We start from the raw sequence: 26,374 nt of genomic DNA, 5'->3' as shown, positions 1-26,374 counted from the left end.
CTAATCGGAATTGGTTGGGAGAGATAGCACACCTGGTTCAAATCTTATCTGACAGTGTCTCTGCAAGCAAACAACTTTCCATCCTCTCTAAATATTTACAGGCTCAAGTACAAGCCGTGCGGTGCAATAAAATAAGGAAATGTCATGACGTTTACTTAAAGTTCTTGAACCAGATTTGGCGTAAAGTGTATTTCCATAGAAAATGTGCTAACCGGGAGAGAGATGTGACCTAGGATTAGAATTATATTGAAAAAAATACTGCCAAAATAATGTGAAAGATTATGTGCAGTATTACAATTTTGAAATAAAAATCATTGGAGAACATTATTTATAATGACACACATTCTGAGCACTATATTATATGTTCTAAAATGCACTCCAAATTGCATCATATAAAAGGTTGAGTTTGATTTAAAAGTAGCTAATAAGAGCAGTATCAAACAACAACAACTATTTGTTGTGTGTTGGAATATAATGAGTCTGCATCCAAACGAAAATCAATCACCGGGATCAATAAAGTTATGTGTCCTTTGTAGGAGCATAATGTTTTCAAATCAATTTCTCTTCTAAGCTAGAAAATGTTATACATCTGTAAATTGATCTTAAATTGTTGGATTTGATCAGTATAATTGATATAATTAATTGTACTATATACGTATGTGTTTGATTTTGTTTCATCTTGTGTCATCTTAAATTATTGAGAGGGTGACCTTCTGACCTGGTGATGTCTTCAACTCAGAGGGAGGGCAAAGGAGTGAAAAGTGAGAGTTCCTTTTTTGGGTACGTCTCTTTTACGCAACACAAATAGTTTTCCTGCTCTCTGCCCTCTTCAGTAATCCCCCGCTGCTTGGACAGAAGCACCCCACCCATAACATTCCAATCAGTCAGCCTGACATGTGCGCTGCCATAGGAGCGGCAGTCATGGGCTCGGCATCTGCTCGGCTGCTATCGGCCTCGCACGTGCGCAACTGCCAGCCGCTCGTTAAGCTGGAGGAGATGAATGACGGGAGGTTGTGTTCGAGAACCTGCGTGACAACTGTTTCCTGCAGATGGAGGAAGGTCAAGGCAGGTGTCTGTGGGCTTCACTCTCATTTCTGGTCAGACGGTGGGCAGACCGAGCTCAGTGGAGCATCAGATACGCTTCAGAAAAGCCTCGTCTACTCCCAGATTCTGTTCCTCAAACGAAACCAGAAAGAAGGTGTGTGTGATATTATCTCATACAGGATGGACTCTGAAGAGTATTCAAACTTTTAACTCGGTCTCTGGTGAACTTTTTTTTCAGCTGGAGTTTTGACATCCAAAGGCTTCTCAGCCCCCTCCGAGGTCCTTAGAGCGAGAAAAAGAGAGAGAATGGAGAGGTGGTGACTTCATCCTCTCTTGAACCAACCCTCTGCTCTCCCCCTCCTTCCAAGAGCTTTTTTTTTCACTCCAAGCAGAAAGTCACTCAGGCAGCATGCCAGCAGTTTTCATCCTGCTGCGGTCCCTGGTTATCAGGCTCCTCAGTAGCAGTCTGGTTGGCTCATTGGTCCAGTTCCTCAGGAGAAGCCTCTCTTCAGCCGTCACGCACATCGGCACAGCTCTGCGCCACGTCTGGGAACGGGTCACCTCCCAAGAGTCCAAGGAAGCCATCGTAGGCTGTGTGCTCTGCCTTCTCAACATGCACAAGAAGGTGGACAACTGAGCTCTCCTTTCACTTGCCGTTCAACCTTCCACTTGTCAGCAGCTCAGAGACTGTACAAGCAGACGTGGTGAGTGAGGAGAGTGAAACTTTTCTTTACAACGGCAATCTGGTCCCCAGGATTTTTATCTCCTCAAGGCACTGACCATGTCTGAGAGTATTGTCAGGAAGATACAGCCCTTCACAATTGGGACTAAACTGTCAGTTCCCGCCGTGCCAAAATGCCAAGAGTTCTCCGAGACTTATTTGGAATGCCAGAACCTTGATAACTGCACACTGCAGCAGAACCTGAACTCGCTCTACCTCAGCCGACAGCAGGTCTGCGCACATGGACCCTGCCTGGTTGCGCCCACCGACCAGCGGGTAGCCCCCGGGAAACACAAACAGGAAGACATGATCGCAGAAGACCACCTGAACCAGAACCTCGCGCCTTCTTCTGCTGTTTCGAGAGCCATCAAAAAGATCACAATTTCTGGGAGTGAGAAAAGCCCAGAGAACACCATTTCTGTGGGACTAAGACAGCGATCCATTTTGGGAAGCACATCCAAAAACCACAACAACAATAACAACATCAGCGCTACATGTGATTGCAGCCTTCCGAGGATCGTTGGGGTCGATTGTGACAATAAACCTCACTCTCAGTTCAAGGTACAAGACATTTAAAAAATAGATGTCTTTGATTGTTTGATCGCACCAGAGCCATGTTTGTTTTATCCAGATTATGACGACCCTAAAACTGCTATATTCTCATATTTAAATGTGTTCTTTTTACAAAACTTACATCCATATTTTTTATGTTTCTTTTTTTTAAATGTATAAAATGTAAGTCGCTAAATGCTCTTTGAGTATGAGTTTTAATGTATTAATTTGTCTCCTTAAAGCTTTAGATTTAATGAACAGGTCTTTGCATCATGACGCTGCAGCCTAATTTGAAGAATATTTGTGATAGATTTATCATGCTGGCTTACAATCTTACATATATCATTAACAACAGTGCAATTTGTCTCAAAATATAAGGTTTTATTGAAAACAAGCAATGGCGGGGATTATCCGGCAATACAGGGGCAAACCAAACCAAAACTATATCGACAAAAGTCCATCCAACAGGTATGATGATTTTTTTTAAATTTGACTGTTAAATGTACTGATCAGTTTTTTTCCTCCCTCAAATGAGTAGAAATTCATGTTTTTTCTTTTTTGAAAAAATATTTATTGTTTATCTGTTATATTAGTGCTGGTGAAATTACAGTAGGTTGTTTGCCCTCCGCATTTCCATATTTGACACATTTCTGGGGCATTATGACAAAGGCAGTTTGAGTCTTTCAATTTCTTCTTGTTTGGCTGTCACTAAATGGAAAAGTCATCAGTCAGCAGAATAACCTGATCCGCTTTAGCCCACTGTATGTAGTGTGTTGCATGACACTGGGCGAAGTGTGTTATGTTTGGCAAGGTGTACGTTGAAGTCATCTCTGTTTTCATGTGTGTGCGTGTGTGTGTGTGTGTGTGTGTGTGTGTGTGTAGTGCTCTGTTACAGCACACCCTTCAGAGGCAGTGCTCACTGGAAAACATGAGGTCAGGGAAGATGTTAACAAAAGAAAAGACATTGTAAAGTCCACATGGAGGCCGGTAATAATAACACACTAATACAGCGATGGTCTCCCCCATCCTTTTAGGTCATGCAACTACATGACGCATCTTCATTGCCACTCATGCTAAAAAAATCAAACAATGTATTAAATTAATTAATTATTTATTTATTTATTTATTTATTTATTTATTTATTTATTTATTTATTTATTTATTTATTTATTTATTTATTTATTTATTTATTTATTTATTTATTTATTTATTTATTTATTTATTTATCTATTTATTTATCTATTTATTGATTTATTTATTTGTAGCCAAAGATAAAAACTGAGCAGGAGATAGAAACAGGCATTGCAAGCCCATGTTTAATAGCAGACACTTGAGAATCTGCCAGCTCCTGCTTCCTCCATGTACCCAGGTGTTTCCCGGCCGGAGAGCTTCAGGAATGCTTGAGTAGTGGGAACATTATGCTCGTTTTTTAAAATTAGATATAATGCTGACATGATTGAGTTGTTTGGCCTTGGGATGTTTTCAGTCTTACTGAAACGTCATGTCGGAATCATGGTCACTGAAGATGTACCGGTTAATCCCCTGACATCCGTACAAGCAGCATGAATCCTAACGACTAAATTCTTGTGAATTTTCAGACTGACATTTAAATTTCCCGTTGTCTGTATGACAGGAGAAAGACCCTCAAAAATGTCAGCATCACCCACAGAGTGAAGCCCCGACCAATGTCACATTCAAGAGTGATTGCTATAGTCAGCACACATCTCTCTTCAAGAAGAAAGTACTGCAGGTAAATATATTTTTTGTAACACATATTACATATCTGACGACAGTAACTAACTGAAAATTTACAATCATGAACTAGATTTAATTGTTGTGCTGCGATCACCCGTAAATATGTTGTTTTAACGATGCTGTAATGACCTCTTGATTGGTAGACAAATAGAAAATGGAAAAAGCAGTTTATTAAAACTGTATTGTGGTTACTACTTGTGCGTAACATTCCCTCGCTTGAGTAATAGCAGGAACCTGGCTGCCCCTCTTAAACTTAAATGGAATATATTTAGAATTCTAATGAATGTCATTGCTATCATCCATCAACCTTTTCTAATGTGAAGAGACTTTTCCACATTACTGTGAAGGTTTTTAAAAACTACACTGGAACTTCCAAGCACCCTAAAAATGATACAATTGTATAAATCAAAATTTGGGGGGAAATATGCCTCAGATGCCAAACCAGCATCATGTGTAACCGCACTAATTTTGTTATGACTTCAGATCAATGAGGATCTAAAAGATCAACTCCCCTAAAAAATGTTATTGTTTCTTATTTTGGAATGAAATCATACATCAGCACTCATGTTGGTAGAGCGGAATTGTGTCATAATAAACACTGAACCAGAAATGAGAGTTCCTGCAATACAGGAATCAGTCTGGCTATATTTTTTGTTTTTCTTTTTCAATATGCAACTTCCCTAAAAATATAGGGGGGGGGGGGGGGGTCCCACTCTACCTTCTCCATTCTGTCTGCCAAGGATTTTCAAAGTTGACCAGTAGTTGTTATTTTCTTTTTTTTAACTTTGCCTTTTAGTTATAATGTTAAAATTTTATATAAAATATAATCTTCAGTTAAAGTTTTATCATACTATTGAAAACAATTTAGGCATTTTTTTAAAACTTATTAACAGTATTTTAATCTATTTTCTATTTTTAAAAAAAATGAGAACAACTTGAAAGTCAACTTGTGCAGTCTTCCACTGCAGTCAGAGCCAGGCAAATGCTTTTTGTCCAACCTTTATGACCACAGAAGGAATAGTGTGAGACTGTGTTTCTTTAATAAGCTGTATATTATGCCTAAGAATGGAATCAGCCAAAATATGTACTGCTTCTTATTTTGTCCCAGGAACTGAATGAGCCGTGTTTAGCTAAGGGGAGACGAGGAGGGAAAAGCGCCACAAGTGAAGCAATTATTTAGGGATGAGATCATTGTTTGGCTCCATCTCTTCACGCCTATGGCCCCGCAAGGCTCTATGAGCTACAGAACGGGGCGCGTTATCTCATCCTTACTTCCAGGCCGGCGGACCTGTGAGTTTGGCAGAAGGACATTTTGCGTAGGCAATCTGGCCAAATATGAATCGGTCCATTTTAATAAGATGAACTGTTCGGGAAATGTTTTTGTGTTCAAAACAATGCAATACTGTAGTTCATTGTTCATCTGAGCAAACATAGCCTTAAGGTCAGTGATGCTTGAGTTTTTAAGAAACAAGCATAAGAAATTGATTGTTGCTGATTTACATGCTTTATGTAATTTTTTAGGGTTGGAGATTTTGAATTGGCTCAATGCTTGAGGTTAAGATCGCAAAGGCGGTCAGCACAGCTGTATTGAAAGCTTCTTCTGCAAAACACCACTTTCACCAACTCTTTCCATGATAAAGTCTAAAAACCTGCACTCTCACAGTTGTTTTCCGAGCCAAGCCACATTACTGCAGCAGTTAAAACCGTAGCTGAATCGTCAACATTTTACAACCTGTAAAAATGTACACTTGTGTTCTTGTTTTTACCTTCAATTGCTAAAATGAGGCTTTTTAGGACTAAAAGGCTGTCTGAAACAGGGCCATATTTCTTTCAAATTATATTCACCAAAGGCGTCTTTGTTTTCAATATTGCCACAGATTTTTCACATTATAGAAGCAGTGATAGAATCTAAACTGCCAACATTAGCGCTCTTCTTTTGGGGTTTGACCAAGGCCCAACTGTACATTGGGATCAACAAGCCATTGTCGTGCAGAGTGGACAGGAAGAAACAAGGGAATCATAGACTTCCTGTATGAGGTCATTGTGAGCTATGAGAGCCTACCAGATTGAGGCGATAACAGCAGGCACATTTTGTCAAACTCTTTTCCTTCTGTTCTACACCGAAATACCTAAGATGCCTCTTGGGTCCCGTAAACATAACACGTGACATCACACGTTTCATTCTTGTGGCTTGTCATGTGTGGTCTCGATGTTGGAAGTGAGTTTATAATATTTCTTATTATTCCATATTCCTTTAGGCTCAATGTGTTGACATTGTAATGTCTTATGTGTGCACTGAGCTGTAATTTGCCGTTCGATAAAGTACACAAGAAGAGCTCTGTGGAAAATAAACGTTTTACTGATTTATGTAGGCTCTAACTTTGGTCTTGTTTAGAACTGGAAGTGCCAGTACCAGACTATTAATTTATCAAATCAATCATTGTGACTGAAAGAATTGCTGGCACTTTATAACTGGCAATAATCTGCTTTTGGATTTTGTCACCTACTTTTGAGTTCTAACTATTTATGTCATCAGCCAGACAAGTCTGCTCCCCACAAAGCTTAATGCAATCGTGTCCTGGCAGCAACCATGTGAAAATACTGCTCTGAATAAGATGAAATTGAGAACAAAGAGTTTCTTGATGTGCCTGAAGCACTCTAAGCCAAGTTCTCTTTGCTCTCCTCATCAGCAGAAATAGCACTGTATTTACTAACACGTCTTGAGAGGTAACACATCTGATGTCATGCAACCAGTAGGCGTCGACAGTCGTTTAACAGAATTTATACAGTTCTATAAAATGTGTTTGTCTATTGTGTAAGGAAATTGGATTTGCTTGTTATAAAAGAGATTAGAATGAAATTAACAAAGAGGAAATGGATTTTGTAGGCTCAGACGTGGAGCAAAAGCAAACTGCAAGACGACTCGAAAATTCAGGGCTGCCCCCTGCAGGACTGGGATGAAGCCTCACAGATACTTCAGCGAGATCTTAAAGATTTTGACAACACTCTAATTCAACTTAATCAGGTAGATTTTTCTTTTTTTGTACGACAGTGAATATTTACAATGTTACAGTACAATAAAATGCAAACTTGCCTTGACGTTTAAGAACATTTTGAATGAAACCATTAATCACAAAGAGTTTAGAATAGTCATCTTTTGAAGAAAATGTTCAGAAATGGTAGATTACAGATAATAAACATACCCAAAACTTCAGAAACCAACAGAAAAGCATATCAAGAATTGTTGGGGTTATTTTTGAGTCGACGAATCTCACAAAAACACTAAATGAAAGACTCTGTAGGATATTAAATTGCTTCTTTTGTTCACCTCTTTTTTAAAAGACAGGTGATCAGCTGATCTGCAAACTGAATCCCACCTCTGACCTTGTGAAGAATCAGCTCAGCCAGTTGAAAGATCAATGGAACATTCTGAAACAGACAGCTGCCACTCAGTCCAGGGTCTTGGGAGGATCCAAAAACCTGCAGGAGTTCAACAAAAAGGTGGACAAACTTGAGACATGGATTAAAGAGAAGGTAAAGTGGAGCTATAAATTCTTGTACATCATACCATTTTTTGACAATACAAAGGTATTAAGTAATTAAATATTTCATTTATAAATCATTCACATTCATTCACGTGCATTTATTCCCTGTATTTATTTCCTTATCGGGTTGCTGTAACCAGTGGCTGACGTTTACTGCATGAATAGAGTGGCGGATGCTTTTTTTTTTTTTAAGTTGAATTTTGATCGCTTATTTACAGTATTCGTTTGTCTCCTCATGCTGGGGGCTTTTTCTGTTAATGCCTTTCCTTGATGGCAGGTACAATGTGATATTATTCTGTTCCCTTTAAAAAAAAAAATCTCTGGTTTCCCAACTAATGGAGCCTATAAACTCCGTCTTTTATGTGTGCCAACAGGAAGAGGAACAGTCTCTTGTTAATGTCCTGGGTGCAAACGTTGACAAAATGCAGCTAACCAGAAGAATTTTAGATTTAAAACAGGTGAGCCCTAGTAATAATTGTGAACAGTCATATTCAGAAACAACAAAGCAGAACATTTTACATCAAAGTTAATTGTTAAATTAAATACAATTATTATGATGGTTAAATACACTGTATATATTTGATGTACTGTATTTTGTGTTGCTTTTGAGTGCACAACTTTTCTTTATTTGTAATTATTTAAGTTTGTTGGTTTATTTTCTTTCTTTAGGACGAACAGCTGTATAGAACCCTCCATGAAGAGATCAATCACATGGCTTTAAAACTGGAGAAACAAGGGAAGTCTGATAGTAAAAGCATCTCCAGCAGGAGAAAAAATATCAATAAAATGTGAGTGTCCTTCAAGATCAAGGGTCTCAAACTCGTTTTTCTCACGGGACACATTGTTGCTATAGTTTCCGTTGAAGCCATATATTAAATGTATGATTGACTTACATTATGTTATATTATATGTAGAATGTATGTATTTGAAATCAGAAGCCACTAAATTGATCAACTATTTATCAATTGAATTTAAAGGGGGGGCGGTCAGTAAAAAAAATAAGATTTTATCTCAATGTTGTTAAAAGTGAAGACAATTTACAAGAAACAAAGTCTACACACATCATTTGCCTTTAGAGTCACATAAAATGATGCCACGGGCCGTATCTGAGTTTGACATGTGTTCAAGATGTACTAAAATATTTTTTTTTCAATTGTTTTCTGCTGTTTACAGGTGGTTGAAGGTGCAGTCTCATCTGAAAAAACACAAAGACAATCTTCATCTTGCATTGGAAGTGTCCTCATTTTACCAGCAGGCTGACAATACGTTGTTTGCCATTAATAACATGGTAATCTAATTCATCTTCATGATGTTTTTCCCTGTCCAACACATGGAAATGACATCACTGACACATTTGCTTTTATCTCAGATGAAAAGCATATTTGCCTCAAAAGAGCCAGGCCTCTTCGGAGACAGAGAAATACGTGACATTGCCAGTCAAATCATGGTAAATAAAACATAATTGAAAGTATTTTTCAGGAACACTCCTCACCTAACCAACATGCATGTGTGCGCTAGATGTTAGATGTCAGTGTGTCCCAGCTTTCAAATCTCCACCCTGCCTTGGCTGCCGGTGTAACACAGAAGCAGAGTGAGGTGAAGGACTGCTGGGTTTCTCTTCAGAAGGTTTTCAGGTAAGCCAGCAGATCCGGATAAGACAACTACGATGGTCCTGTGAGCACAGCTCAGTAAAACTTTGTAGTAATTATTAAAGAAGGACCAATTTTAATGTCTGGGATAAGACCAGACATTCATCAGGGGAAAACAAAATGTGTAGAATCAGTAGAATGTCCACAATGTAAATAGATAATTTAAAAAAAAGATAATTTCAAGGCTGACAGTAATATAACAAGTTTTATGTACTATATATATAGGATGCCAAATTAATAGGAAAGGCTGAATGAATTCATGCAGAAACAACTTCTGCAGTCACCACATCTTAACCCATGAGAACACCCATGGAGAAATTGGATCAACATTAGACAACGCTCTCCACCGCCATCATCAAAATACCAAATGAGGAAATATCTTTGGGAAGAATCATGCTCATCCCTGCCCGACCATGAAATGCTCACAGCATGTCCTACTCGGGGACAATCTTCAGTTCCATAAATGACGTAACCGCTGTCGTTTAAGCCGTGTGCCTTGGCTATTTAAATCCAAAAGACACAAACGCTGGCAGAAAATTCACAACCATAATTGGAGTTTATTGTGGGGCCCTGCACAGCAATCTCTCACTCTGCTTGTCCTGCAGGAGTGACCGGACAGCCCTCCCCCCCACAGGCTCCACATTCACCAGGGAAGATGCTGACCCCTTGACACCAACCCTAGAACTCCAATGCAATATGGGAACAGAGACTCAAACGAGCATGGGAAAGCTGGGTAGAGCAAGGCAGAGTCACACGGAAGACTATACGGTAAGCAATGTAGGTCTTACCGTATGATACTAGCGTGACCACAATGTCATCTGCACGTAAAGTGTTCGATGAATGCCTTATTTATAGTTTGAGAAGGGTTTTCCGGGGTTAGATGTGAGCACGGACACCCAACAAGCATGTTTTCATTTCTTCTATTCGGTAATGTATTGCAGTACATTGTCAGATTTCATAGTACGGTCCCAAAATTAACATGATGCTTTTTATTCCCTTCTGTCCTGTAGCTACCGCAAGAACACCCGGTTTAAGTATTGCACAAGGTTCCATGAAATCTGTCAAGCTCTGACTATGAAACCTTGGTAAAGGTTGGGCCAGCGCAAACAGAATTTTACCTTCACCTCAAAGTCAACTGGTTTACATAGCCTTTTACTTTATGGCAGAATAATATCCTGGCTCTACCCCCTGAGCAAACTACAGCCATTGATGTGTTCATAGATGGCAGGCGAGTGGATCATAAAATGAAATTATATTCTGGCAACCATGTAAGAAAACTATCGCGTATGAGAATGTTGCTACTTAGACAGAGCTGAACATAAATTTATAATGACAAACTGAGTATGCTGCAGAGAAATTACTTGACTGTGTAGCATCAGCATTGTGTAATTTGTATAAAAGTTCAAATGTTCTCCATTCTCTCGACAAGAAAATGCTTGTAGCTATGTTCAGTTTAATCCAAGTGAGTCATTACTGTTAGTTGTGCAATTAATAATGTAATGTCTGTTGAGCTGTGAGTGAGGGCGGGGCCATTTGAGTCGTTAGTGACGTCATGGAGAAGAGATGCGCCGGATTTGGGAAAGGTTGCCTCAGTCAATCTGTGTGTGGGCATGAGTTGTGGCCACCAGCAGCTTTCGGGTGAACGTGTGTTTTTATTGCCGTTTGTGTTTTATTACACAGGCGTTCAGATTGTAGCAAGGTCTGTGTGCATCCTTGACCACATCAAAACCTCGGGCGCCTGTGTGTACTGGATTTTCCGGACTATAAAGCGCACCTAAAAACCTAAAATTTTCTCAATAGCCGACAGTGCGCCTTATAGTCCGGTGCGCCTTATATATGGACCAAATTCCGAAATTTAAACTGGCCCGAAGCATTGTGTCATGAAATCAATCATAAGTGTCCCGCTGAAGACTATGAATCATGAATCAAAAAGACTATGGATCATTATTTTGTGATTATAAAGTCATTTGTTGCGTCTGAAGTTGAAATAAAAAAGATAAACTGGAGAATGATTTGATTTAGATTAAAAATCTGACATGATGCATTAATGGTGCGCCTTATAGTCCGGTGCGCCTTAAACAAGGACAAAGTTTTAAAATGGGCCATTCATTGAAGGTGCGCCTTATAGTCCGGAAAATACGGTACTTAGTATTTGCAGCTGGACAACTTAATTTGTTAACAGACACGATCTAGTGTGCAAATACTGTTGACCGCATGCATCGTGCATAAATACATCCACTTGTCAAAAGTATTTTAGTCGCCCGTGTATACATCAACATCCATACGCCTGTGCTCACTTATTGTGGGTTCAGTATGGATGCCAGTAGTACGGTCTCTTTATTGCTGGAGGTAAACACGAACATGATTTGTTTCTCCGGCTAAGTGCTGTCAGACGCTAGGCCTGCAGACCAGATGGACTCGGTGCTAAGTGATAGTTTTTGGCTGACATCACTTCATAGGAAGACACTCAAGTCGAAAACAGATGAACTTCAACACCACTGTCGGTAGAAGTGTCTTGTGAAACGAGATGGCCTGAAAAGCAGAATACCACTTCAAAAGATTCACTTGCACTGTCTGACTTCATCACTTTCATAATCTTTGGATGTTGGGCACACTTGACAGATTGTTTATATTATGAAGAAAGGAGAACAGAAGCAAATGTGTTGGGAATGGATGTCGGCTCCATTAATCCTTGTTGTACTGGGATGTGGCATTTAAATCAGGGGTTAGCTTCATGACAACTTTGAACGGCCATCTTGTTCTGTATTTGTTTTCCGAAAACTGTCATACTTCGTCTTTTTGTGGTCGTGGTTTTCATGCGACAAGTATTTTTGGGGTTATTCTTGGTCTTGTCCAACTGTGTAATTAGCATTGCGTGTTTCATTTAACCCAGCCAATGAATTCGCTTCAAGTTTGCGGAATACATTTTATCTTACGTTTGATAATTTATTCTTTCCGCCAGGGTACATCTGAATGTTGCGGGAGCACTAAGCAAAGCCAGGCGCAGCAAAGTGTGAACCACACCTCTTTACCCATGAGAGATGGGCCTGATGATGTCATCATCAGTCATCATTCAGGGAGGGAAAGGTAATGTCACCCGAGCTGTACTCCCTCGCTCTTATGTAATAAAGTCTTTATGTAAGTCATAATATGAGTTCCATGTCTGTGTGTTCTTTCCAACAGAGAGCCTAGAGTTGAAACCAAGCAAGCCACTGCCCTGAGAGGCCACCCACAGCTTCATATTCAGCTCCAGAAGTTCACTGTGTCAGCTGACAAGGTAAACTTACCTCTGCCAGCAACACCCCCAAATTATTATTTAAAAAATAAAAACGTACATCTCATTCTCAATCCATCAAATTTCATTGCACAACTCGCTTAGTTGGTACTCCATTTGTGCTCGCTGGTTCTTACAGACACAATGCAGAAGTAAACTTAGATGCTCATATGTACCTATGCAAATTTTTTTTTTTTACTAGTTCTGGAATGAAAACTGCACCTTATTCTTAGTACACTGGCTAGCTATTTTACCGTGTTGTTTTTCAGTGAACATCTATTCTCCTAAGCTAACGTCCCATCTCTTTAACCTAATTGCTTTCTGCAGACTTTGTCCTGGCTGAAGGAAAATGTTTCTATGGCCACACAAGTGTGCTCTATAGCCACATGCGAGGGACTAGAGGAGGCCAGGAGGTGCCAACATGCAGTGCAACAAGAAATCCTCACCAACAAAGTCAGGATAGAGGTGGTCAAAAGAGTAAGCTACAGCCTGAATGAATTTTTCACTTGTAATTTGCCCAATCGATGGACAGTTATTCAAATTATCTGAATGTCCAATTTTCAGGAGGGCTATGGGTTGGTCCGCGCTCAGCATCCAGGCAGCACCAGGATAGAACAGTTCCTTGGCCAGCTGGAGATGCTTTGGGAAGAACTGCAGAGGAGGCACCAGAGGAATGCTGTATTCCTGCAGGCCTCGGAAGACATGGGCGTGAGGGTAACATTCATCGCATAACCTGTATTCTCAAGTCAGACAGAAATTATTTTCTTGAAATGAATGGGCTCATGGCAGATGATTATGTATGTTTTTTCTTTGTGAGAAAGTTCATGATTGTGTCTGAAGTTGACTCAAATATGATTAAGTGAATATGACTTTGGTATTTTACAAAGTATAAGTGGCAAACCAGCCACATTTTTATTGCTTATACTGGGCCAGGTTTCTTGCAATGAAAAGTCCAGCTCTCGCAAACTCTGACATTCAGTTTCTTTACTGTAAAGGTTTTTAAAGTACGACAGAGACTTGGAAGCCGAGAGACCGGGCTGGAGTCGACGGAGATTTCCATGAAGGAGTCCTGTGACCCTGAAACCACGTCAATTAAAGAACGAGAGAGTGGTCGGCTAGTGAAAGAAGTAGCCATTCGTGGCCTCGAGCTGGATACGCTCAGACAAGAGGTGGAGCGTCTCCATGGCCGCAGTCACCTACATGCACATGGCTTGCGTATGGAAGAGATGGACAGAAAGTAAGATCAGATGTCATTTTTTAAACAATGAAGTTGTACCCATAGCTGGGAGATTTATGAATGTTCCGCTTGCCAGTTGTAATTTCATTTATTTCTGAGGTTTTATTATTGAGACAGAAAAATACAGAATAACCACAGATTTTTTATTTTCTTCGATGTGCTCATCCGTTTAAGGCTTCGTCATTTCTAATTCATGGAGCACATGATGTCTAAACCTGTCTTGACATCTACTTCCCCACCACACAATGAATGTCAGACTCAGCCTTTCCATGCTTTGGTTGACTTATAGCATGAAAGGTCGTTGCCATGGTCACTAAATACAACTTGGGATATAGCTGTATCATTAGATGTACCTATACTCATAAAAACCAGGCTGCAAAGAACACCAAACTGACTAAAGAAAACAAAGAGTGGTAAAAGTTTCCATTTAAGTTCTTCAGAGTAGGTAATGAGCAAGGCCTGGAATAGACACCTCAAGAAAACTCTCACTAACCCGCAGTTGGGCCAGTGTCATTTATTAACATTGAACGCAAGCAACTTCAACCCCGTTTAATGTGGAAAAATATCCTTTCAAACGGCTCTGTTTCCCATCTCAAAAGTAAATTCTGCACTCATGTAGGTAGAACCTTGCTCTGATTTAGATTTGTTTATGTGACACATGACGACATCAAAACATGGTTCTTGCATAGTAAAATAAACTCCGATGATACATTGTGTGTCAAATATCCTTGCTGAAAAGCGCTCGACTGGGAATGCAGGTGATTATTTCGGTGTGCCTGACTTTCCAGTGTTTCAAATGTTTCCAGATATCAACGTGTTCAAAACGCCCTGACTCAGCAGAGTTCGGAGCAAATGCTGACTGAGTTTTTGGAGCATTTGGAGCTTGAGGAGAGTCAAGAGCTTGACAGCAGTCAATATTGCTTCAATCAGGTAAGACATACCAAATAACTTTTTTCCAATCCCGTTTTTTCCTGTTTGTCTTCCCCTCTGTCTTTATACGAACTACCGTATTTTCCGCACTATAAAGCGCACCGGATTATAAGGCGCACCTTCAATGAATGGCCCATTTTAAAACTTTGTCCATATATAAGATATATACATTTGGCCCACGGGCCGGACTTTGGACAGTAGTGGCTCAATGTTGGTTCATATATAAAGCGCACCTGATTATAAGGTGACCTGTTGGCTTTTGAGAAAATTGGAGGTTTTTAAGTATGCCTTATAGTGCGGAAAATACGGTACCTTGAAAAAAAAAATCATTCTGAAGTACATAAAGTATAATAGATATTTTTGCATAGCCTCTCCTCAGTAAGCGTTCATCAATTCCTGACTTGCTGGGACTTCAAAGCAGCGGTGAGGCTGATCTGAGCATGGGCGACCATGTGGAGGAACGAGAAGAAACGGTGGCGATACTAAATGACACAGTGGGAGAAAGAGGACCATCACAGAGTCACGAGCAATCCATACAAGAGCTTCTGAGCCAGGTTGGAGAAGAGAAGAATAAGTCCAGAAACCTGTGTATTAATTGGTAGAAAGCTTTTCAGTTAAAAGAATTTCTATGCCAACAATTGTGCAAAAAAAAAAATAGCAGCATCTGGTTTGATTTGCATGCTATGGATTTAAAAGGCCACAAATGAGCATTTTTTTTGAGGCGTTTTCTTTTAAGTCATGTGATTTATGCAGCGCACGTCAGGATAGCGCATAAACATGTCAAAGGGCATCGACGTCACCTTATAACATTTGTAATGTTTATCTCACTGAGGAATAATGACTAAAAAGTACAATTTTACAAGTTCTCATGATGACTTGTGTGTAACACTAGCAAGCCAGACTGGCTGTGTGCTTGGAGGAGTGCCTCTGCGGCTGCAATGAGCTTAACCTGGAGATCCTTGAGAAGGAGACAGATCTGGCTGTCCAATGTGAGCCAGATAACTGTGACTTTGAGACTCTGCAGGAGAGGAACACCCACCTTGAGGTGAGCGAAAGATTGTTTTGCAAATTCAGAAGTTCACTAAGGCTAATATGGTCTTGAATCATTTTTGATTGAATGGCTTTAGATTAAGGATACACCTGCCAGATTTTGTTCTGTGTGTGTTTAATGGGTGTATCACATCCGAAGGATACAGAGTTAGTGGTGTACGTTTGGAAACACTAAATATCAGTATGAGTCATGTGCGCACACACACGCACAACTATCTGGACCTGATACCAGTGAAGCAGAAATGACCTAATCCCACAAACTGAAATAAATATACCGTCAGGAGACAGGAATCCTATCTCACTGTTCTTGATGCTCACTGTTGCAGACGGACGCAATAAAGTATTGCTCCCAGAGAACCTTTAACACGATTAATTACCGCCTTGTCAAAAGGAAGAAAAAAAAGGTGGACACGATGGCTTGTTTGCTATTGCGTGATCAAACATATGTGGACCATATGTTTTCCCTGCTGTAGAGAGCATATGAAGTCATGGGCAACATTAGAACTGGTACAGGCTCACAAAAACTGTGCCAAAGATTATGCTGTAATCGGGATTCTGTGATCCTCACAGATTGACTATGAAGTTCTTACTGATGAAGTCAAGGAGATGGAGAGCCAGGCTTGTCGCTTGAAGGAGCTCTGCCCAGAAAGAGTACTTTGGACCAAGATTCGGGCAACACTGAAGGTCTGGACGGAGCTGGGGAAAAGTATGGTGGAGCTCAAATCACGTCTGCAAGAATTCTTGCATCTCCAAGACTTCTTCAGGAGCTACCTCGCAATAATGTAAGCTCATTGCAGGGGTATGCCCTTCTTTAAGGCCAGATGTTCTTGCCATATTTCGTTTTGTCATCTATAAAAAGTATAGAGCAAAGTTCTTAACTTAAAATGTGACGTGTTCAGGAAGTTCTAACTCATTTCCTGGTCTGAATCTGACAAGCTAATGTACGTCTGTTTTGGGTGGAGGTCTGGTCATTCTCATATTCTGCGAATGACTATCCTCACAAGTCTGTTCCTTGTCTCTTCCAACAACTCTTACCTCACCTCCACTTCTGTGACTAGCTCATGGACAGAGGACACCCGGTCATGCATTTTCTCCGATACCTTGCATTTGAGGGAAGATGGACAAAGCCTGCAGTCCGCAGAGCTCGATATACAAATTGAGCAGAAGTTTAAAGAGTTTGACCAGCTGGCAGCATCTGGGAGAAACATTTTAGACAAAGAACACCATCTCACTCAGATGGTGAGCTGGGTTTTATATGTATTACTGGATCATCGGATGATTTTCCTTCTGACCCTTAGTAATGTGTTCCAGGTAGGAGAGCGGATAGAAGAACTGCGGAGTATGCTTGGGTGGATTTCTGTGCACTGGATAGCAAAGAAACAAGAGTGGAATGACAAAAAGAGTATGCAGGAGTCCCCAATAGATAACATTTACTCCGAGGCCACGTTGTGCTCCCCATCAGAGGTACGGTTGCAAAAAAATCACCTGAAATTTTAAACGTTTGCTCAAGATACACTCACTGTTTAAAACAAATGAAAATATTTGTAATAACTAATTGGCTTTTTTCTGGCTTCTTTTTTTAACAGTCAACAAATTCTTACAAATTCTGCCAGTCTCTGAATATCATCTCAGACGAAAGCAAATCCAAGGCGAGAGAAGACAGCCAGAGCTCAGAAAGGTTTGCTGGACATGCACGACAACCAAAAGAGAAGCAGTTAGAAGATGATTATGAGGTCATGAAAAGTATAACTCAACGATCAGAGTCTCCCACACCGGCCGTCACGGTCATTAAGGAGCCCAGCAGTTCCTCTTTAGGGAGCATGGTCAACCTCATTCTCAGCTTTGGTAACACAGGGGACAGCCAGGTGCAGGTGGACGATCGACCTGTTTGGATTGATGATGTCGAAGAAACTTCGGAGGCTCTCCACAGGGTCAGTACAGTTATAGTTTTGGGTCATCCAGCAAATGGCTTTTCAGACATCGCAACAGCACCTCTCCTTGACTATCTGCTTTTTGTTCATTTCTCATTCTGTTTTGGCCGTCATATATCGTCTTTTTGCCCACTCTCTCCTTTAGCCCAGTGCGCCTGCCTGTAAAAAATTCTGGAAGCGCTGCCAGGGGCTTTTGGAAAATACTTTGGGTAGTTTAAAGCGAAAGAAAAAGATTTATCGGCAGAGTGCAAACGAGGTAAATTGCAGGGTGTGAATTGACAACGCATGCTGCGCTCGCCTTCAAGTGTGCTGAGACTGCATGCTGTGTGGAGTTATTTACACCGTATAAGGTGCAGCCGGCCCTGCAGCTTCCCCGTGTTGGAATCCATTTGCCAAGATGAGACGTTTTACACTTGGACGAAATATTTGAAAACCTTATTGCTGACAAAATATTATTTTACTCACGGCATCACAAATCTCTGTTTTTGGTTAATGTTCACGTGTCAGTTCGAAAAACGTGAAAATACAATTTATTGGTAGTGCTAAGAATTTTCCTCTCACAAACTTCATAGATGCAAACAAGAAGCCTATAAATTCGGCTTTAATGACGCACAATAACTGGAGCGATATTTTACGGGAGGACAATAGGGGTGTGTTATTTTTACGATATAACCATGAGCTGGTATGACTTCAGATTTGATTTACGTCGATCGCATTGTGATGAAAGTCAAGTTGATGTGGGCAGGTCACTGACGACATCAGTAATATTTTTTCAGTACGGTACTTACGAAGAAAGAAAAATCATGAGAGAAGGGAGGGTTTTCAGTTTTCATATTCACAGACAGCTCATACACAAAAACAGGAGAGATCAATGTGGGCTGGCTGACCCGCTCACTGTCGAACATATTTGCAGGCTGAGAAAAAAAAATCCTCTCACTCGGTCTGCTTAATGTCAACTACCGTGTAACATATTGAATTTATATCCACCAGTCAGCACATCATCATGTCAACAACAGCAAAGAAAAAATAAGCTTGCTTTTCTTAAGTATGATGGTTATCGTTTTACCAACAAACTTCTTGTAACTCGGATGTTGTCGTGATGACGGATTCAGTAAAGTTTCCCGGACCTCTTTAAATGGTTTTTAGTTTCCCACTTTATTGCTTTTTCTCTCCTTTCCAACCTTAAGTACAGCTTCAAAGTAGCTTAGGTTCCATTTTTAGTTGGGTTTTTTTTGCTCCACAGTTCCAGATGTCCCCACACAGATGTGTTTGTAGCTCAGGGACAGTCACTTTTGATTCACAGTACATCACGAAATAAGTTTCTTGGTGCTCTTGCACCTTGGTCTTCCAAAAGATGCAGATTTCCTTTTTTTTCCCTTTGCTTTCACTTAACAAATTGCATGATAATATTAAATTCATATAAATAAATAGGTTGAATGTTCGCACACAAATATAAGTCATGCTTTGGATTTTTTCAGTGCTCATTCTATCATTAACACATGAGATCTAGTTCTTTGGTGACTGTAAAATGGCAACATATCTCTGATGGGAGGGAAGAAAAAAACATTCACACGTCTCTCTATCTCTTCGTAGGTGAGTACTTACTTCCATGTCAAGGATAACAACTCAGCTGTGGCCCCGGTGTACGAAAGTATCTCTCTCCCGCGTCAAAAGAGCCGCTTGACATCCTCGGCCTCCTCTAGTGCCTCGCCATCCTCCTTTTCACCACCTTCCACAGCGCAAGCACCTCAGACTAGCGTATCCTTCCACCCTTTGAATGGAAGACATATCAACAACTCCATATTCTGCAGCCTTAAGCGAATGGGCCAGAAGAGGAAGAGAAAGCACGACACTCGCAGGCATACCATCCAGAAAGTCATGGGTGTCGACCAGGAAGCAGATGAGCCCCTTTATGCCGGTGAGACGGTCACTTATGACACGCGTACCTGGCCACTCAAAGACGGTCGAAGGAAGAAAAGCTCGCCACAGTGCGGGGATGGAATTGACTCTATGGAAGGCATAAAGAATCCGCCACTGAGAGAGTTCGAGTGTACTGGAGAGGACGCTATTACTCCATATGCTGTTTCAGAGGGACCGGTCCCCTCCACCCAAGGGGCAGGCCGCTGCAGATTTCTTTCCTTGGGCTCTGTGTTGAGCTTCGACTTGACAAAGGACATGACTCTCATCCCTAGCATTCAGGAAATCATAACTATAGCTCCTCCAGAATCCAATAAGGTTTCCCGGAATGATCCAGATCCGAACCTCCAACGGCACACAGAATTAAGTTCATTCAAACAAATCCGATCGTCGCCAGGCAACGCTGCTAGCAGAGCCGCAATCAGCTCTGGGACACAGATGTCTACAGAGGTTGTGAAAGACTTGCCTGATAATGACGGCTATTTCCACACACCTCCTCCAGAAAAAGAAGAGGCTCGGTTGGCATCTTGTTCGTCCAAAAGGCAGTTCAACCTGCAGGGTGATGCCGAGCAGGAAAAGGATGAAAAGTCACCAGGACTCAAAACTGTCGAGGATGACACCTGCAAGTTTTCCCAACCTCCTATTTATGTGAATCAAGCGACTTTAGCCATAGGCCCTGCGGCTCCTAAACACCAGTGCCCAAATGTCCGTACACTTATTCGGGACCTCAATGGACACAAGTACCATAAAAGTGCAATCACACGAGGTGTACATGATGAGAAGCCAGGACAGTGTCCACACCAAGCTTCTCATATGATTGTCAATGTCAAATCGACTATCAATGTTCGTCAAGACTCGGTAGACTCGGGTATCTCCAGCTCCAGCAGCATCAAACTTCATCCTGATGCATCTTGTCCAGATAATCTCCAGATTACCGGAATGGTTGGGAGGCTCTTGTCCCTTCAAGTAGGACGCGTTGATCACATGAAGATGACAGAAAATGTGGGCGCTTCAAAACCCAAAGAAGATCCACAACAAGACCATGTCCACCTGGACCATCAACAGTTTGAGGAGGAAGAAGAAGAGCTGGAAGGCATCTGGAATCAAACTAGCAATTTGAGGCAGAGTATCTGTTCAGATATCATGTACCAGCCTCGACAAGACGAGCCCATCTCATCGGATCAGCCGAGTGAGCCCACTCCCAGCTCATGCACCAGCAAACTGCCCGCTAATCTCTATCGAAACCTGGCCACGGTTTCAGAACCCAACCTCTTTGTGGCTGACTTCAGGCTGCCGTCTAACATCCAGAGCCTCCTGGGTGGCAGCAAGGAGCTGAGTTTCCAGGGCCCGCCGCAAACTGTAAGAGACAGAAGGTCCTGGGCAGCTTTTCCAAATAGGGATCAAATTGACAAGACCTTAGTGGTTGTGAACGAAACAGCTGCAGATCAGTTGAAACTTCCAGATGTTGGTGACAGTCAGAAATATGTCTACCAATACAGAGAGGAGGAAGATGAGGAAGAGTCAAAAGATGGGAAGGAGATTGGCGAACACACAGCTAGTTCAAAGGTAAGGTGATCATGCTGACCTGATTTGTTGAATCAATTCATCTTACTTCTGTTAATGTGACTTTTTGTTTTATTTTGCACACATTTTCCCAGCATAGTGCAGAGTTCAGGCCTCTGCCAAAACCAATATAAAAAAAAAAAAAAAAATGTTTTCTCAGGCACTGCCAAGTAGTTCAGCTTCCAAATTTAATAGTTGTTCTTTGGCCGATGTGACACTACTCATTTAATGTTAGTTAAAATCAGCATAAAAGAGTTTCCAAAATACTGACAACCACAATGTTCTGTTTCCGCTACATAATCACCAAGCAGTTTTAAGTAGGAATACTTTCTAATCTAAATTCCCTACATACTGTCATGAAAAGATAAATAGTAGTAAATATAAATCATCATTTAAAACGTCATTTTATGTTTATTTTGGGATGGCTGTTATTTACATTTTCTTCTCAACAGCGTCAGTCAAACGGTTTCTGTTACCAAAACGAGGATGCTCCAAACTTTGAACCCATGGATATGCAGGACGCGTCAACGGCCACAAGAGGGCGCTGCGCTACCCTAGTAAGATTAAAAGCATCTTTTTGCAGCAGAAATTGGTCTCCTTCGATTGAAAGAACCAGAATCACTTTTATAACGCCTTTTAGAATGAAAATCCTGATCAGCAATCAATGGAGGGAACTCTCGAGAGGAAGCAAAAGCTTCAACTTGGAGGAAAGAAAGTAAGAAAGCTTCCATTTGTTATTCAAGTGAGCACGGTCAGCAAGTGTAAAGTCCCCAGTCAGCAGCATACTTTTATCTTATTTCCACAGGCTGCCTCCAGAGGCTGGAATTCATACCATACGGTCTTATATCGTCACACCTTATGCTTCTATCAGGATAGAAAGGAAACACTGAGGGTGAGTACAATATCCATGAATAATAAAATCAGACAGTAATACACGCTCAGTAGTGGTCAACCTTTGCTGCCTTGCAGAGTTCTGCATGTGGCCTCCCGCTGAACCTCACGGGAGCGGAGTGTTCATCTGCACCAGAGTACACCAAGAAACCAAACTGCTTCCGTTTGAGGTAAGCTCGTAAAACATAATGCATTACAATGATTTCAGATGTAACAAAGGAGGTTAACTGAGTGAACAAAGTGGACCGTTGAATATCTCCAACTTTTGTGGCCTTCAGGTTACGTGATGGCTCTGAATATCTGTTCAATGCCTCGTCACGCTTTCTGATGAATACATGGATGAACAAAATACAAGCAATCACAGGTAAAGAGATTTACAGTATGTCTGTAAGACGACAATGCAATTTAATCTTTCGTTCTATCTTAAAAGGTGCAAGTCAGTCTGTGTCTGCGTTATCAAGCGACCCAGTAGCTCAAGACGTCCCCATTTCCTTGTAAGAAAAGATCCTGTCCAACCTAACAGCATTGCTCTTGCAACGAATACTCTGTAATGGAAAGAAAACATCTGTCCCTCCCAACAGAAGCCCCCCTCTGTGCTCAGCTTGTTATGGTCTGGCCAAATGCTACTGCTCCTCCCAGCATGATGTCACCTCCACGTTTCCCAGACGGAAAGCCCTGAACCGAGCCAGAGACATGGTTGTCCTCTCCAGAGAGTTCACGTGCTTGCCGCACAGTCGTATGGAGGAACATTCGAGCATTTCATCCACACATGGACACTCCTGCAGTAAGGCCCTTGAGTCTTCTATGTATAGAAATTGTGCACTCTACTCCAAAAGTATTGAAACAGGGATTTCTCTAGTTTTGCTGTAGACGTATATAAATATCAGAAATGCCAAGTAAACAAAAGATGATTATGAGACAATAGATTAAGATTTCAACTTTTACAGATACAGTTTGTAATGAAATACATTTTTTTAGTTGAGCGAAATGATTGGGACAGATAGACTTAAGACTTAAAATGTATTATTATTTTATTATTATGATTGCTGAACACAAAAATATCCATTTAACACAACTGATCCTTTAAAAACACATTTTAAGGGAGTTGTCTTTTAGATGGTCATAATAGGGTGAGTCATTGCAGTTATGATCTTCAACGCTAGAGGGAGCCCAAGTATTGTTTTACTGCTCACCTGTACTGAAAAAATATTAGTAATTCAATTTTCCACACCGGTTAAATAAATATATAAACAAATAAATAAATAAATACAACTACTTGGCTGTCTATAAAGATACACCACGACAAACATTAAAATACAGTAGCGTAGTAGGTCTCAGTGTTTGGCAAAATCATGGCAGCGGTTTTATCTCTCAAAAGTTTATTAAATCATTTTATGTGTTTTATGCTCAGTTCTGTCATTGCCATTGGGGTTTTTTATTTTTATTAAGATCTTGATGACTTGTAATAACACTGGCTATGTTATACTACTATTTATTATTATTATTATAGATATTAACATGAAAAAGCACGTGTATAATTAAAAGTACAACAAGTTAATAACAATTAGAGAGTAGTAATTTTCATCATGAATAAGTAAAATAGTTGAATATAAGTATATTGTTGGTCTCTAACGGTTTTAGAATTATATGTGAGAGGGATCGGAACAGAGTTTTTACATTAATATAAAGTACAAACTTCTTCCAACCAAACTGTGCTTTACAAATGTATTGTACTGGATTTTACAAACAAAATTGTAATGCAGTTTGAACATTTATTTCCGTGATTCTCTCAAGTATCACTAGAGGGAGCTTGCATGCCACGACTAGCTCCTTTACGTCATTGTGACTCATGCACATCGCTTCATTTCTGCCTTTTCGGTTTCCTTCTTGTTCTTTCACAGATGATGATTATGATGATTATGATGGCAGCAGCTGTAAGCAGATGATGACTCAGGGAGGAAGTGGAGACAACACCTCTTCCTCCCATCCGTCTCCTCCACACAGCAATCAGGACTGGCCGAGCAGCAAGTTTCCCTCCCACTCCTTCACTTCTGGTTAGTTTACGCCTATTAACCTGAATGACCTTGACAATACGTCGTCTGAGAGTGTCGACTATTTGCGTTCTGTGTGTCTCCTAGCAACCTATCAGAAGATCAAACCCACGCAGCGGAACTGCGGAGGTCTGGAGAAAGGGTCTAACTACAGTGTGACACTAGTGCTGGGAGACAAGTCAATGGACAGTGAGACCTGTAGCGTGCCACCGGTGATGGTAGCCGGATGGCAGCGGAACGCCTCGCCACCCACGAGCTACACCAGCCAGCCCCGGCCTGGCAACAAATCAGTCTTTAAGAAGTTCTTTGGCAAAAAGGACGTGTGACTTTGCACCGGTCGCTCTAATGTGCAGTGCACGTTTTTATGAGTATTATCTACTACTGACTATATTTATATTCAGAGTTGCTTTCGCAGTTTTATTTGAATGTGTGAGATTTCTGTGTGATTTTGATACCGTGTGTGCTATGTAGTTTAGTTTGCCGCTTGTCTTCATTTTACATTTTTTTTGTGTTCTATGAGGCAGCACGATAAATAGTGGAGTTAGCATTTTTGTGCTTGCCTGGGTTTTCTGCAGGTACTCAGACTTCTTCCCAAATACCAAAAACATGCATTTACGCTTTAATCCGGGTTGCCTTCGAGGACCACATGAATTGCCTGTGGGCCTGTTAAAAAAAAATAATTGTTCGCTGAAAATGGAAACATTTGCAGAGATTTGCATAAATGGTGATGCTTATTGATGTTACTTACACATTTAATTCAAGCTGATAATTATTGTAGAAAATAATTAACGTGATTTAAGTCTTCACATTTCTTTAAGAATCATTAACAACATATAATTTCAGAAGCCTTTCTAAAACTGATAACTAGACCTTGACCTGGGTATATCCCTCCCACACAAACTAAACTGGGATAGTCTCCAGCTCCCCCAATGAAGATAAACGGCAAAGAAAGAAAATAAACGGATATGTTGTTTGTCTTTTATCAGTGTGTGTACAAAACAGCACTGCGGGAAGTACATTTTGAAAGAACATTTGCATACTAAAGTAATAACACTTACGTACAATATACTAAAGTCATTACAGTGGTGCCCACAATTGTTTCCCTCCTGTGTGTTTTGCACTCGTTAATTTCTTCTTACACTAAAACCTGCAGTTGGATACTGCTTGTGATGCTTTGTTACAGCGAATTTTCATAATAAAACAACTTAACAGTAATGATTTCATGCAGTTGTGTTTTTAATCTGTAATTAAAAAAAAAAAAGTATATTAGTCATTATTAGTGTGGATCAAATTTGCAAAAAAGGTTTAGGAATTTGTTTTGGAGTTCCTCAACCTTTTAATCTCAATATAGAGGACAATTATTTTAAGACTAACATCTAGGGATACACTTGAAATTTTCGAATACAAATAAAAGGTCACCTCACATCTGCCCTGACGGTGCAGAACAGCTGCTCCAAAATAAGATATGCATTTTACTTTTTGTTTTGCTCCAACAAATGCTTCACCTGTCAGTTGCCCAAATTTGGCTTTTAAACATGCATACATGCACACGGCCTTTGCAGTAACATACGAAATAGAGACAGATCTGTATTTGCGGTCCATATGTGCCAAATTAAACTGGCAGGCGCATCCATCATTGCAGGTCAGCAATCTGAGAACCATTATCACATTTCTGACTGCTGCATGACTCACACAGCAGTTTGTTTAATGTACATAAGCTACAGTACATTCATGTGTCACATCGATGTACTTTTAAAACTGCGTACTTACATCAGGTCCACAACATGTGCAAAAATATTGGACACCTGGTTGTTGCGTTGAAAACAACTAAAAAGAGAAGAGTGATGATTTGCAGATTCTCTTCTTTGAGGACTTGGGGCATTTGAGTGTTTAAGTCTAAATGAAATTCCTGAACTCACTGGAAAAGCATGACATTGTAACCACAATGAAGACAACCAAGTTTTACATGACAGCCACATCGTTTGCAACCCACAGAGACAAAAGCCTATCTAGTAATCATCCCTGCTCTGATCCTTGTACTCAACCTGTGAACTCTGACCTCTGTGTCATATGCTGACTTGAGTTACCACCGCGAAGGCTTAACCCCCTCCCCCCTTTACTGACATTATAACGTACTCTGCTGTTGTGTCACCGCCACTTGTTGCTGGATTTAAGGCTCGGGTGAGATGAGGGATAAAAGCGGCAAACAACAATCTTACTTGGGAAACTCAAGCCTATCCGCACCCCACGGCTGCAACCTTTGG

General features: G+C 40.6%; 1 protein-coding gene across 4 annotated transcripts; it reads left to right on the top strand.

The window, feature by feature from the left end:
- The first annotated feature begins 1,683 nt into the window (after positions 1-1,683).
- On the top strand, positions 1,684-25,325 carry LOC133158506 (uncharacterized). Of its 4 annotated transcripts, none has more exons than XM_061285750.1 (35): positions 1,684-2,326; positions 2,696-2,785; positions 3,200-3,304; positions 3,951-4,067; positions 6,960-7,097; positions 7,415-7,606; positions 7,992-8,075; positions 8,287-8,405; positions 8,791-8,905; positions 8,987-9,064; positions 9,136-9,251; positions 9,872-10,034; positions 12,229-12,353; positions 12,450-12,543; positions 12,868-13,017; positions 13,105-13,248; positions 13,536-13,777; positions 14,584-14,707; positions 15,076-15,261; positions 15,600-15,752; positions 16,328-16,539; positions 16,816-16,996; positions 17,069-17,221; positions 17,344-17,688; positions 17,834-17,944; positions 19,282-21,171; positions 21,621-21,725; positions 21,809-21,883; positions 21,974-22,060; positions 22,138-22,229; positions 22,338-22,423; positions 22,490-22,553; positions 22,641-22,843; positions 23,961-24,113; positions 24,198-25,325. In XM_061285750.1, the coding sequence occupies exons 1-35, from the start codon at positions 1,826-1,828 to the stop codon at positions 24,434-24,436; spliced, it is 7,032 nt and encodes a 2,343-aa protein (XP_061141734.1). In that variant the 5' UTR covers positions 1,684-1,825; the 3' UTR covers positions 24,437-25,325. The 4 variants fall into 4 exon arrangements, with proteins under 4 accessions (XP_061141734.1, XP_061141733.1, XP_061141735.1 ...); XM_061285749.1 differs by having other exon boundaries at positions 13,105-13,254; XM_061285751.1 differs by lacking the exon at positions 3,200-3,304 and having other exon boundaries at positions 13,105-13,254.
- The last annotated feature ends 1,049 nt before the right edge of the window (positions 25,326-26,374 follow it).

This window comes from Syngnathus typhle, linkage group LG8 (genome assembly GCF_033458585.1).
Source record: "Syngnathus typhle isolate RoL2023-S1 ecotype Sweden linkage group LG8, RoL_Styp_1.0, whole genome shotgun sequence".
Taxonomy (NCBI): Eukaryota; Metazoa; Chordata; class Actinopteri; order Syngnathiformes; family Syngnathidae; genus Syngnathus; species Syngnathus typhle.
Note: the sequence above shows the minus strand (reverse complement) of the source record. Positions and strands in the feature narration are given on the sequence as shown.

What these genes read in the sequence shown, in the direction of transcription:
- LOC133158506 (XM_061285749.1), top strand. Translation starts at nt 1,826, where the DNA reads ATGTCTGAGAGTATTGTCAGGAAGATACAGCCCTTCACAATTGGGACT. An exon ending in AGAAAAAATATCAATAAAAT is followed by an intron (nt 8,406 to 8,790) that starts GTGAGTGTCCTT and finishes TGCTGTTTACAG; the next exon opens with GTGGTTGAAGGTGCAGTCTC. An exon ending in CGGAAGACATGGGCGTGAGG is followed by an intron (nt 13,255 to 13,535) that starts GTAACATTCATC and finishes TTTACTGTAAAG; the next exon opens with GTTTTTAAAGTACGACAGAG.